Here is a 12,212-nt window from a genome sequence, read left to right on the forward strand (position 1 = left end):
GAGCGAGAGGAGCTTTACAATTCGTTTTGAAGAGTGTATTCCTATCCCTACATATTTAAATTAATGCTTTAATATGCAAATACGATAGAGGAGATAAAATCATGACAAACAGATGGTAAGTTAAATCTTGCAGTTTATCATATTTTTAAGTTGAGCATCATTTTTCCAGGACTATCAACTTTTTGTGTCAAGCGGCAGCTCTGAGATCAGAGACAAATCGTGGAAACTAGTTGAACCAGCCTGGCCAGCCTAAGAGATCCCGTTTAAACCAACTAAGACCAGCAAACCAACTTTGACTTGTTTTCTCAGCAGGGTTTTTTGTGGAACTTATATGCTAACCCCCTTGTGACATCTAATTGATGGTTTCTATAACTACAGTAAATATGATCTGCATCCAGAACAGAATTACAAACAGTGATGACATCACTGCTAACATCTGACCTTCTCTTCTTTTAGGAGCTGGTCCAGGTCCAGTCTTATAAGTGAATGGTTGATCTTCAGGGCCAGCGACAGAGCCATAAGCCCCCCGGCGAGCACGTGGTTGTGTCGTATGTCCAGACGCTGGATCTGTAGGTTTTCAGCAAGGATCTCAGCCAAAGTCACAGCACCTTGCATGATGGGTAAAAACACAGGCTTAATTATAAAGCAATAGAAATGTATATGAAAAAAAGGATGAATCTAGAAAAGCAGCCAAAGAGGTAGAAAAGCAATAACAGAAATCCTACCCTCGCATGTTATTCCTGTAGATGATAAGCCAAGTTGCAATAAAGAGCGATTGATCATGAGGGACTCTTTTAACGTGTGAATGCCTCTGTTCTCAAGTTTGTTTTTGCCAAGGTTTAATGTTTCGAGCGTTTTTAAGCAAGGCTGAAAAAAGACAAAAACAGGATGTTTAAGAAAACGCGCACTATTGAGGATGTTTTCAAATTACTTTGTATAATTCGAAAGTGTCTATTTTTCTGTGCATTTGAATCCCATTGTGGACGGTGATTTTGTGTCACTTTGAGAGCTTTAAGTGTCACGCGTGCCAGCGTGGCAATAGATTGACTCTCCAGAGCATATTAGCCGTGTCATTTATGAAGCACGATTAGCAGCCGTATAAAAAGCAGGGATAGAGGCGCACATGAGGGAAGAGCCATGTTGCATAACAGAACGTACATCATGTCAGCTAGCCACACTCATTATTCTCATTTAGTCCTGTGCTTTAAATGACAAAAATAAAACACATACGACTAAAAAAGTCCAGGGATCAACTCGCAGTTCATTGGGGTCAATGCACCACTCAAGCATGCTAAGGCAACCTTTAAAATAAAATTTTAACCAATTCAAAATTTGGTACAGACGTAACATCAATATTGTAATGCACTTTTTCATGGGACTCTCCATAGGTCAAGTCAAGTGTAACAGTGTAATATTGTGTAACAAGGTATAAATCCATAAGCAATAATGTACATCTATGTTTTAGTAAAAATTAAAATAAATCTATTGTAAATTATAGAGTTTCATTAACTTTCAAACATAAAAAACATATAACAGAACTAACATCATGCCAGCTCCCCACACTCATTATTCTTACTTAGTCCTGTGCATTAAATAAAACGCAGACGAAAACAAGTCCAGAAATCAAGTCGTAGTTCATTGCGTCAATGCAACATTTAAGCATGTTAAAATCCACACACAAAAGTAATTTTTTATTGTTATATGTGATGTTAAATGTTACATTTAGAGCAGACAACGTTATCTGAAACGACTTACACTATACAATTTCCGACTATAAAACTATATATTTTGTTTTAGTATATATTTAGTTTAAACTCAAAATGTTCTTGTTCCTTGGGAATCCAAAAAATATCTCAATATACTTAATATACTTCCCAAATACATTTATATAGAAGAGTTCATTTGCGAAAACAGATTTTTCAATTGCAAAAAAGTTCCAATTAATTAAATCCCTCTGCAGTTGTTTTTTATTAGGTAATAATAACACAAAAATCAGCTAACTAACACAATGAATAAACAGTTTTTGCATATAAACACTTTACAGTACTATAGTAATATGAATAGAAATGTCCGATTACAGACTTCCTTCCAGACCTCGGATAAGTTTCATCATTGTACATCGTACTGAAAAAAACTTTTTTACTACATTAAATACGAGTGTAAGCAACGGTACAAAAAAAGCGCTAAATAAATAAATTCACACAAAGTGTAGACTGTTTATGTTTTCTGTTAGCCCAGTGGTGGAGAGCGTTGTAACAACAGCACTCTGTGTACTTGACACTAATTACTACTTCTACTACTTATCTTACGACACTTGAGGGATCAGTAGTAGATTTCTAAACTCCCCTACACTCATTAGTAGAAGTTAAATATGGGAATACTACAACAGAGTTTAACACTCTATAAATGTAAAACATCTATAATGATACAATGATACTAAACTATTTAAAACTAGTTAAATCCTATTTTATTAAATAAAAAAAATTAACATAGCTTACTTGGTAGTGCAAAGATCATGGGCTCAATCCCAGATAGCACTCTGATAAAATAGTATAGATGATTGAAAGCCTTAGTTGCTTTGGATAAAAGAATCTGCCAAATGTAAATGTATTAATAACATCAAATGAATACAGTTTCTATGTATTAAAAAATCTACATTTAACACAAACTTCCATTCAAATATTAACAAATGCTGTGCGTTTAATGCAGCAGAATCATACTGACAACCTGAAAGAACCAACCGCCTCAGTCACCTAAATTCCGATTGGCCAGACACGGATCGACTGAAAACTGCAGATAACATTGTGATTTAATTATGTTCCTCTGACATCAGAGACTTGTGTGTCTGCCCAAATAACCCATTTATCCGCTCTCTCTCCTCTTCTGCCTTTAAAGAAACCCCAGGGGGAAAAAAAGAACGAAAGGTTAATAACAACCCTTCCTGTGTCATATTCGACACGACCAGCCATTGGACTAATTATATTCATTATGGCCGCATAGATGTCTACTTATCCTTCTTAATGACAGACCACATAAAAAACCTCTCTAAACACATATCTATTATTTAATCAAACTGTTCCCATTTTGTACAGGCAAAATGGAATAAGCAGGCTTTATTTTTGGCCTGCATGAATTCTCTGTGAACGCGCCAAAGGCCGCGAGAAGAGAAAGCGGGCCTTTAATTTGTAGCTTTTGATTTGAATCGCCATTCACATGCCAAAAAGGTACAGTTTATTCTGACAATCAGAGCCGCTGAAGAGTAATAGATATTATTAAGGATTAGAGATGAGCTTTCTAGTGAAGATGAGACAAGCCATTTCCTTTTGTTCTCTCTTTTTTTCTCTGTGTGTGTCAAACTCTGTCGTCTCAAAAGAGAGATACATGCAGCCGCTGTCGCGTTGACGGGCTGGGTACTTCCTCTGCGCAGCCAAGCAGGGGCTACATGTAGTGTCACAGCTCGTATTTAATGTAAGCAGCATTTAAGTACGATAGGAATGAATATAAAACTAGAAAAAAAGAAACTTGTTGTGTTTACTGGTATGTGCAACGTTTTCTTTTAAATAAAACACAGCGCGAGAGTGTTTGTGAGAATTATGAAGAGTACAGCTGTGGCATAATCTTCTAGATGTGTTGGTGATCCTTTTTTAACTTACACTGCTTTTTTTAAATCGCACTTCAAAAGTGCTGTTGTAATGATTAAAATTGTATATCTATTATCTTGCCTGAGAGAAAAATCTCACCAGAACGTTCTGTAGATGGCTCACGCCAAGATGAGTGATTTGATTGTTACTCAGTGTCAGCGTTCTCAAACCGGTTTTCTGAAAGCTCAAACCGTCGCAAATCTCCTCCAGTCCTGAAGAGGAGATACTGTATATACGACTATGCATATGCTCCAAAAAATTATAATTTGACCAAAAAGCACGCAATATTTTCTCAAACAGAACGTTCATACCTGAATCCGATGTAGAATTGTTGCTTAGGTCCAAGGTTTTGAGAGTGCTGTTGAATTTGAGCAGGTCACCAAGTTGCATGGAGTCCTGGTAGCTGTTGAAGTTGTTTTCACCTAAGTAAAGCTCCTGCAAAGTGCCGTTCCTTTTGAGAGCACCGACTAAAGGAAGAATTGAGAAATAAAAACTGTGTTTTGTCAATGTCCAAGATGTCTTTGTGCCACATAACTACGCTATAGTGCATGCTAATATTCTAGGATAAAAAGAAAGTAGACAAGCAGAACGTAAGAGCCCACAGCAGTTCTTCTAAATCACAACAAAAGCTCACATTGACAACTTGGAGGTTTCGAAGGTCTAACTCCATTATTCTTTTTATTTACATCGCTGTGATTATCATGGCCATCATTATAATAGTCAACATCATTATGTGTCCCTGTTAGGGCCAGAGAAGCATTCATAGGCTTTTTGTCTGTGGCCTCACAGAGCCGTCTGTCCGAATCAATGTGGCAGATTTGATCAGACCCTTTCGGTTGCATGCGGAATGCCAACATTGTCATCATACACAGTAGGAACCAAATGGGGGGATCGTTGAATTGATCGGAGGGACTCCACTGTGCGAGCTGGCGAGTCCCGCAATCAGGGCTCCACCGATCAATAGCAATGATCAGAAGCTGGGCGTCCCGCTGAGAGGAATGAGGGGGGCAGCCGAGTGGCCCCGAAATATCAAATGGATCCACATGCCACTTAAAGAGACAGAGCCGTGAAGACGCAAGATGTACCACACTTCTCCATCTTATTTAAGGTCATTTCACTTCTGCTAATGGTCCATGTTTATAACATCTTTTTTGGTTTTTACTTTGTCTCTGTCTTTCTTTTTCCAGAACATCTTTTTCCCAGAACATGAAAGAAGATATTTTGATGAATGTTGGTAACTCAACAATGGTGGTGCCTATTTACTTATTGGCACAAAACCAATGCAAGTACATTTCTTTCATAACGAAAGTACAGTAATTGAGGAATTTATGGTCTATACTCAAAAAGTTATATTTGTCAACATAATGCACATTACTTGAAATGCGCATTATTACATTTCTTACACCTTTACGTTTGGCTATATATTTTTTACATCCGTCTATGCTTACACATGTTTTAATAACAGCATCCTTCACATTTTCGAAGGATGATCAAATAACTTCAAAATGATGTATCCTATTTTAGAAGGCAAGCATTACAACGCCATGATAGAGCTCAGTCTCACAGTGAGCTGGCCGAAATGTCCTGAGCGGATCGGTGCAGCAATGTGTAAAGTGACAGGAAGAAGATTAGGACATCTAATCCAAGCCCGGTCTGGCTGTTAAGGTCACTGGGCCAAAATCTGCCACCCCTCCCCTTGTCCTGCTTCATCTGTTCCTGCTGGCCGAGGCCGCTCATGGAGAACGCTTTTTTCAAACACATGCTATCTGTATTTTAGGACTGGCATATTGCAGTATTCACACTAGAGTAAGTGAGACAACTAGCACTTCTTTTTAAATTGTTAAAAAAATAAAATCCTTGTGAGCATTAGGTGTGATTTTTGAGGATAACATGGCCTTAGGGAAGCTATGTTGTGCTGGCATGATGGAGGTTTCAAAATTCTGCCAGGAGTTAAAATACTTACGTATGCTGTGGGAAAGTTTGCACTGCACTACTGCAAAAAAATATATTGCGTGAAAAAACAGTATATTTTCCCTTTGTTTTACGGACATTTCCGTTCATGCCAAAATGTAATTTAATGCAGTGCAGAATGTAAAATAAAGGTAAAACAACTATAAGAAAATGAAGATGGACAATTCCTTCATATTAATACAGTATATTGTGCCCTGTTTGTACAGATTTGTTTTTGTGTAGACTAAACAAAATGTCACTGTGAAAAACATTTGGCCAAATAGTTCACTCAGAAATGATAATTCTTTCAACAGTTACATACCCTCATGTAATTCCAATCCTGTATGACTTTCTTTCTTCTGAAGAACACAAAAGCAGATATTTTGAAGAATGTTCAACACTGACCTCCATTGACTTCCATTGTATGGACACAAAGCCACCAAGACATTTCTCAAAATGTCTTTCACAGAAGAAAGAAAGTCATACATGTTGAGAGTTGATAGCATGAATAAATGACGACAGATTTTTTGGGCGAACTATTCCTTGAATGGAGTATATAAAATAAATGTAAAGCACAGACCTAATGTGTTTGACGACCAAGCAATTACAGGTATAGCTGTCGAATGCTCCAACATTGTTTAAATCTGTATATATTGTTAGGGTGACCAGACAAATTTATATTTGCTGGAATTTAAAGGTTAAAGGCCCAGTGTATAATTTTTGGAAGAATCTATTGACAGAAATGCAATTTATTATTCTGTACATAACTATGTTTTCAGAGGTGTATAAAGACCTAACATAATACAGCATTATTGCATTATTACCCCCTTGCATGGAATTCCCCATGTTGTTTACGGACAAAAAAACGGACAAAACTCCTTCAGCAAAGAAGCAAAAACATGACAAAATCTCAGCCACCGCAGTACTTCAAAGGGAGCTGTAATTTTCATAAACTGGACTTTCGATAGCAACCTCAGAAAAAAAAGAAGTGAGCTATGCAGTCAACCCTATTGCCCACAATGCATCTGTTTACATCATTAGCATTTCACAGCACCGGGTCATCTCTGGCCGCGAGCACCCAAACTTTCTTCCAGTGTTAACTTGCATGCACTTGGAGTGGGTGCTGTGTGCTGGGCATACCAAGTGTGAAGAGAGGTTTGCCACTGAGGCGGGAGTTTTCAAGGTGTAGCACTGTCAGCCGGGTGGTGAGAAGGGCTTTTGACAAGGCCTGTGCCGCATAGTCCACCATGGGCATGTTGCAAGCATCCAGCCTCCACAGGCATCCGCTCTGAAGAGACCAGACAGCAAGCCATCAGAGACATAGAAAGAGAGAGTGAGACAGAGGCCCCAATCCGCCCTCAGTGCGGACTGTCCTCGCTGTCTCATCAAAAACCGCCCTGTCTAAAAAGGAGAAACGTCAAAACGGGAAAACAATCCTGACGCGGGGTTCCCAGAGATCTGCGGGCCATTCTCGAGTTTCATCCTTGAGTCCAGCACTTCAAAAGTGTCCAGATTTTTTCTTCTTTCCCTTTCTTGGGAGATTTTGATTGATCTCGTATAATACCGCCTGAGAGCGTGCTTTTGGTTTTACTATTGAAGTACTTTTCACCGTGGGGCGATGCTGTCTTTCATCTAGAGTTCTTATTAAATGAACATATATTGTCAGGAATTTATGCGGACGGTAATCATGTCTATTAAAATGAAAGTGTGGACATTTTTATCTTTGATGCTTGATAATTCCATCTGAATAGCACTATGAAATATTGGTTTGTACTCGATGATGCTCTTGCTAGTAAAAAAAAACAAAAAAGGGCAGATAATGTATTCTAACTGAAATACATATGCCCCATTGGGCAGTGGGATTATATATGCGGTGTGGAAATATTCAGACTCTACCTTTTTGAGAAGGTGTGACAGTGACAGCCAACCCGAGAACCCCATGCCTGAATTCGAGGACACATCAAGATGTGTAGCAGATTCATAGTACAAAAACATATCCAGCAAAGACGACGCTCCCTTGAGAAATATATTAAATCAATATTAATATATAAAAGAAGCTTGACATTAAAACATTTATGGACATATATGTTATGATTCATTACAAATAATGACAGTAAGGTTTAACTCTTTTTGATGATGTTTATGTTCAAAATGTTCATCACACTTACATTTTCCTCCAGCTCGGCCCCCCGCAGACTGATAAAATCAAATTGCACTGATTTCAGGATCTCTTCGAGAGACTCACAGGAGCAATAATCTAACCGCTCACCTGGAAAAGCAATCAAAATGAGGATACTTCTTTTTACACCTTGGGTGCCTCTCACTCGACCGAGTGCCAGCATACTTTTGCCTCAACACAGTGCCGGGTAAAACAGCATCAAGCTTGAGCAGCAAAACGCCTCTCCTCCATAGCCAGACATATTAGACACATGATGCCATCCCCTCCCTTCTAAGGAGGAGACAATCAAAGCGCCTCTGATTATGCAGGAACAGATGACTTTTAAACAAAGCCCTGAGAAATACTTTGATGGCCACAGCAGTCCGTCTATATTAGATACGCGTTGCGGAGCCCCCCTTCCCCTCATAAACTCTTATCTTCCTGGTCGGGGGGATGCCAGATCGCTCAAGGCTGCATGTTGGGGAGATAATAATTTATTCATCATTAGCATAATCATTTGTAATTTTTTTAACAATAATCACTTAACTATACCATAGGAAGGGGGATCAGAAATCCCATTTTTCTAATCCCCTCTGCCATGTGTAGATAATGACACCGAGACTGGGAGTTAGATGTCATCAGTGCGTGACAGGGCGCGGAAAGCCCGAACATGCTGACCCGAGCTGCAATCTCGCTCTCGCTGGTATCAATAACCGCTGTTCCAGTCATCAAAGGGACAGCGGTTTAATCCCAAACGAATGCCCTTCAGCATCGCAATGTACATTTCAATTAACATGCTTGTCAAAGTTCTGATCTTATCAAAGTGCGGTAGCTACGAAAAGTATGCTTGTGGCTGGTTCGATCCACACTTCGGGGATTACTAAATTTAAGACGCGTCTTTCTAGACCGTGAATACACAAAATCTGCCTAAAAAACCCACACAAGTAAATAAATTGGAAACAGGAAATAGATCTTTCGACGATCTACAAGATCCAAACATGTTGTCAGTGTTTATATTACACCCAAAAAACAAATATACAAATATATAGTGGTTTCTGTACAAAAAACTACTAATTTCGGAAAAATTCTTTAAAGATTGAAAAAATATAATTTACCTGGTTTAGTTTTAAACCTCATCTGCAGATCTAGGCTATTTATAATTTTCTTTCTTCTTTACTTTAATTTGTAGAATCAAACCAAGTCAAAGCCGAGACATCGGAATTGCATTCGTAAAAAAGGTCATTAGTTAAAATACAAATCTCTTGTGTGTTTATTCAATCTTACCTTAGTTGATTAGCTTTTTTTAAATAGCAATAACATTACCCCCCAACTCAATGTTAAGATAAATTGTGTTTTGCTTGAGTTTTACTGGATCTTGAGTGTGTCAGTCAGTGTTTTACAAGTTTTTTACAAGTTGGATCTGATAAAACCATTTATAGGTACACCTTAATTCTATAAACTATATGAATACCATATAAAACTTTTTGCACATTACTCATTTCAGTACAGCACAAAATGGCAATTTACCAAAGTTTTATAAGCACAGAAAACGATTAAAAAAACTGATCATTGTTGGTTATCGTCTCCCGCCAGAGTTGTGTAAGTCTACAAATTTAAAAACAAAACATGTCTCAACTTGAAAGGGCTGCACAACGTTGTTTAAGGTTTGTACACAAGCTCAGACTGGTGACACCCTAAGTGTGCTAATGGAAAGACGAGGAAAGCTTGAATACCAGAACGAGTGAAAGAAAAACCAGTCACCACATCATGTCAAATTATAGCATTATGTATTTCGCTGATGCCGTTGAGCTGCTCTAGGGGAATTAAAGTAACCAAATAATTGGGAATTAATGTTCTTACCAGATAGGTCAAGGCACCTGGCTCTGTCAGTAACACAGGTTATTTCCTGCATTTCAAAGAAAGAGGGAGAGAGAGAAAAAGAGAAGGCTTTGTAAATCAAGATCAAAACCAACATACACACAAGCTGGTAGGTAAATAAATGAATTCCAGTCAATTCCAGTTACGCCATATTCACACTGGAAGTGAATTATGAATTTCTCTCGTGTTTATGACAGCTCACACAGATTTCATTTAACCAGATCTTTCTAAGTGAGAACATCACTGTCTGTTTCATTGACGTTAAAGTGTCAAAACACTCGTCGGAATGGTCTCTATTCAGTGAACATTGCAAATAAGACTCCTCCTGTATGAAATAAAATATTGCAGAGAGTAGCTATTGTGTATGAACGGTACACTCAGTCATTTTTATGGCTGGCAGGTGGGGTCACAATGTATGCAGGGACCCTGCCGTCCGAACCTTACATCCTCTATAATATCAATAATCACTGATTTTATTGTAAACTAATTCACTTCAGCATTTAACACTTGTTAAAGTGTGAAAATGTCAAGCAAAAGCCAAATTCGTTTTTTCTATACTACCAGATGTTCTATTTCTAGAGGCCCTCATTTCTAGGGGGGCTCACAATAACCTCAATGGCCCCTTCCTTGAGTAATGGAGGTCATTAGGTGTAGCGATGCCTTCAGCTGTCTATTAGAGAAACTTATAAACAACTTATAATTTTGTATAATTGTATATAACATTGACATGGTCCATTTGATGTCATTTGTCAGCCTACCAATATACCTTAAACAAACCATAACACTTCGTTTTTCAAAGTGACAACCAACGGTTTGTGTTGATTTTCAAGAACGTCACAGCAAAGATCATTTCAGCTCAATCTGGCAATCTAGCCGCTAGACTGTAGCTAGCAGATGGCAGTTAGCATCTATCAAGTAACGGACTGATGAAGTCCCTCAGTCAACCTGCTGTAAACATGAACAGGACGTCATATGGGATTTTGTTTTTCGAGCAAAACAAATTAAGCATTTCAATGTGCGAACACTCTCGCCATCTTAATGTTATTCGGAAAGAAACGCGTCGACGAGGATGACTTAGGGCCATGGATTTGTACCTCTATTCTTTTTGTGTTTGATGTTTTCCATCTTAATAAATGTGGAAACTTCTGAAGCCCTTCGCAGCTAAGCAATGTTCTGGGCTGTGTATTGAGGAAAATGAAATGACAAAGTACGAAATGTATTGATGTGTCAGGTGGGAGAGGACAAAATGAAGTGATAAAAAGAGAGCTTTGCTTCCTCCAGGCAGAACGGGACACAGCTTATAAACTTGACTTCCACAGGCACCATCTCAAGTGCATTTGCCATTTTTCATTCAAAGACTCCTGGAGACCAACTCCAGCAGTCTGGGTGGCTTTGTATTTGCCTGTTTGAGAGCCTATATTTCTCCTTTTTTCCTCATTTAATTAGTTGAAAAAATGATTTCCAACCATTTTATACAGTAAAAGCTCTCAGGGATTAAAATCACCCGCGCATTTTCCTTTCAGCATCTTTTCTGCAATAAAGGATAAATTATTTAAAATAACACGACCTTTTATCTCACACCCTTTGAAGGCAGCAAATTAAAAATGTAAATTGCGATCTCATTAATATGCAAATATATTCATTCCCAGTTAACAATTAGCAATTAAACCTGCAGTGTCTGGAAAGAGCATAGACAAAATTAATAACTTAATTTATCATTAACAAAACGAAAACGTACACAATTTTTATTATTATAATTTTTTTTAAATTAGTACATTGTCACTCTGCCTCCCTTGCTTTAATAGAGTAATTTGGTTGGTGGATGTCACAGGAAATTATAAATAGCCCAAACAAACATGTGATTGGCTACATGGACAGTGACTTCAACATTGCATCTCCAGACAGCTGGGGAAGGAATAAACATGCCCATTTCGTGCACTAAAGAAAGAGATCATTGCATACCCATTAAGTCTAAAGGGTGCAATGGGCATTAAAGATTAAAAATCTTAAAGTTCAAAATTGTACTCTATATTGGGGGGAGGATGGTTATTTCAGACACTGTGTGGCTTTCTGATGAATGTTGAACGCTCTGAAGTAAGCAGAGGTTGTGAGCATAGATGTTTAAAGGGAGCACAGCGGCGCTGAATATATCTTATGGGAGGACGGTTCAATCTAAAATACGAGCTTCTCACAGAATCTTCGCTTTATCCTGCAGGGAAGTGTGAAATGCTGAATTGTTTGATGGGGCTTCTGAGACAAGCACTCCTACTGTACGGGCACTTCTCTAAGTCTTTTCTCTTCTTTGTTACTTCCTGTTACAACGATTGCCAGCACGACCGCTAGGATTTGCACTTCAATAGTGATGACACTTCCTCAACAAACATTACATTTACAAGCCCCTGGGATAATAACTTGTATCAAGAACTTTCTGTGTTTTCCAAGACTGAAAAACCAGAGTGGACACGTTAACCTTGCAAAGGGAAACTCTAAAACGGAGCTTACAACCCTAAACAAAGAAAAGAGGAACAATTCCTAATTATCCAAAGCGACTTGGATTGTATTATACTACACATTTTTTTCTATGT

The 12,212-nt window shown here is 38.2% G+C and overlaps 1 protein-coding gene across 1 annotated transcript; it reads right to left on the reverse strand.

The window, feature by feature from the left end:
* Positions 1-429: 429 nt before the first annotated feature.
* LOC306895823 (protein phosphatase 1 regulatory subunit 37) lies at positions 430-9,661 on the reverse strand (the record flags this gene model as incomplete). The annotated part of the gene is made up of 8 exons (XM_079459363.1): positions 430-608; positions 726-867; positions 3,741-3,853; positions 3,953-4,108; positions 6,732-6,879; positions 7,488-7,607; positions 7,760-7,860; positions 9,610-9,661. The coding sequence occupies 8 exons, from the start codon at positions 9,659-9,661 to the stop codon at positions 430-432; spliced, it is 1,011 nt and encodes a 336-aa protein (XP_079315489.1).
* Positions 9,662-12,212: the final 2,551 nt, after the last annotated feature.

Source organism: Barbatula barbatula (assembly GCF_947034865.1).
Source record: "Barbatula barbatula genome assembly, chromosome: 6".
NCBI classification, from domain to species: Eukaryota; Metazoa; Chordata; class Actinopteri; order Cypriniformes; family Nemacheilidae; genus Barbatula; species Barbatula barbatula.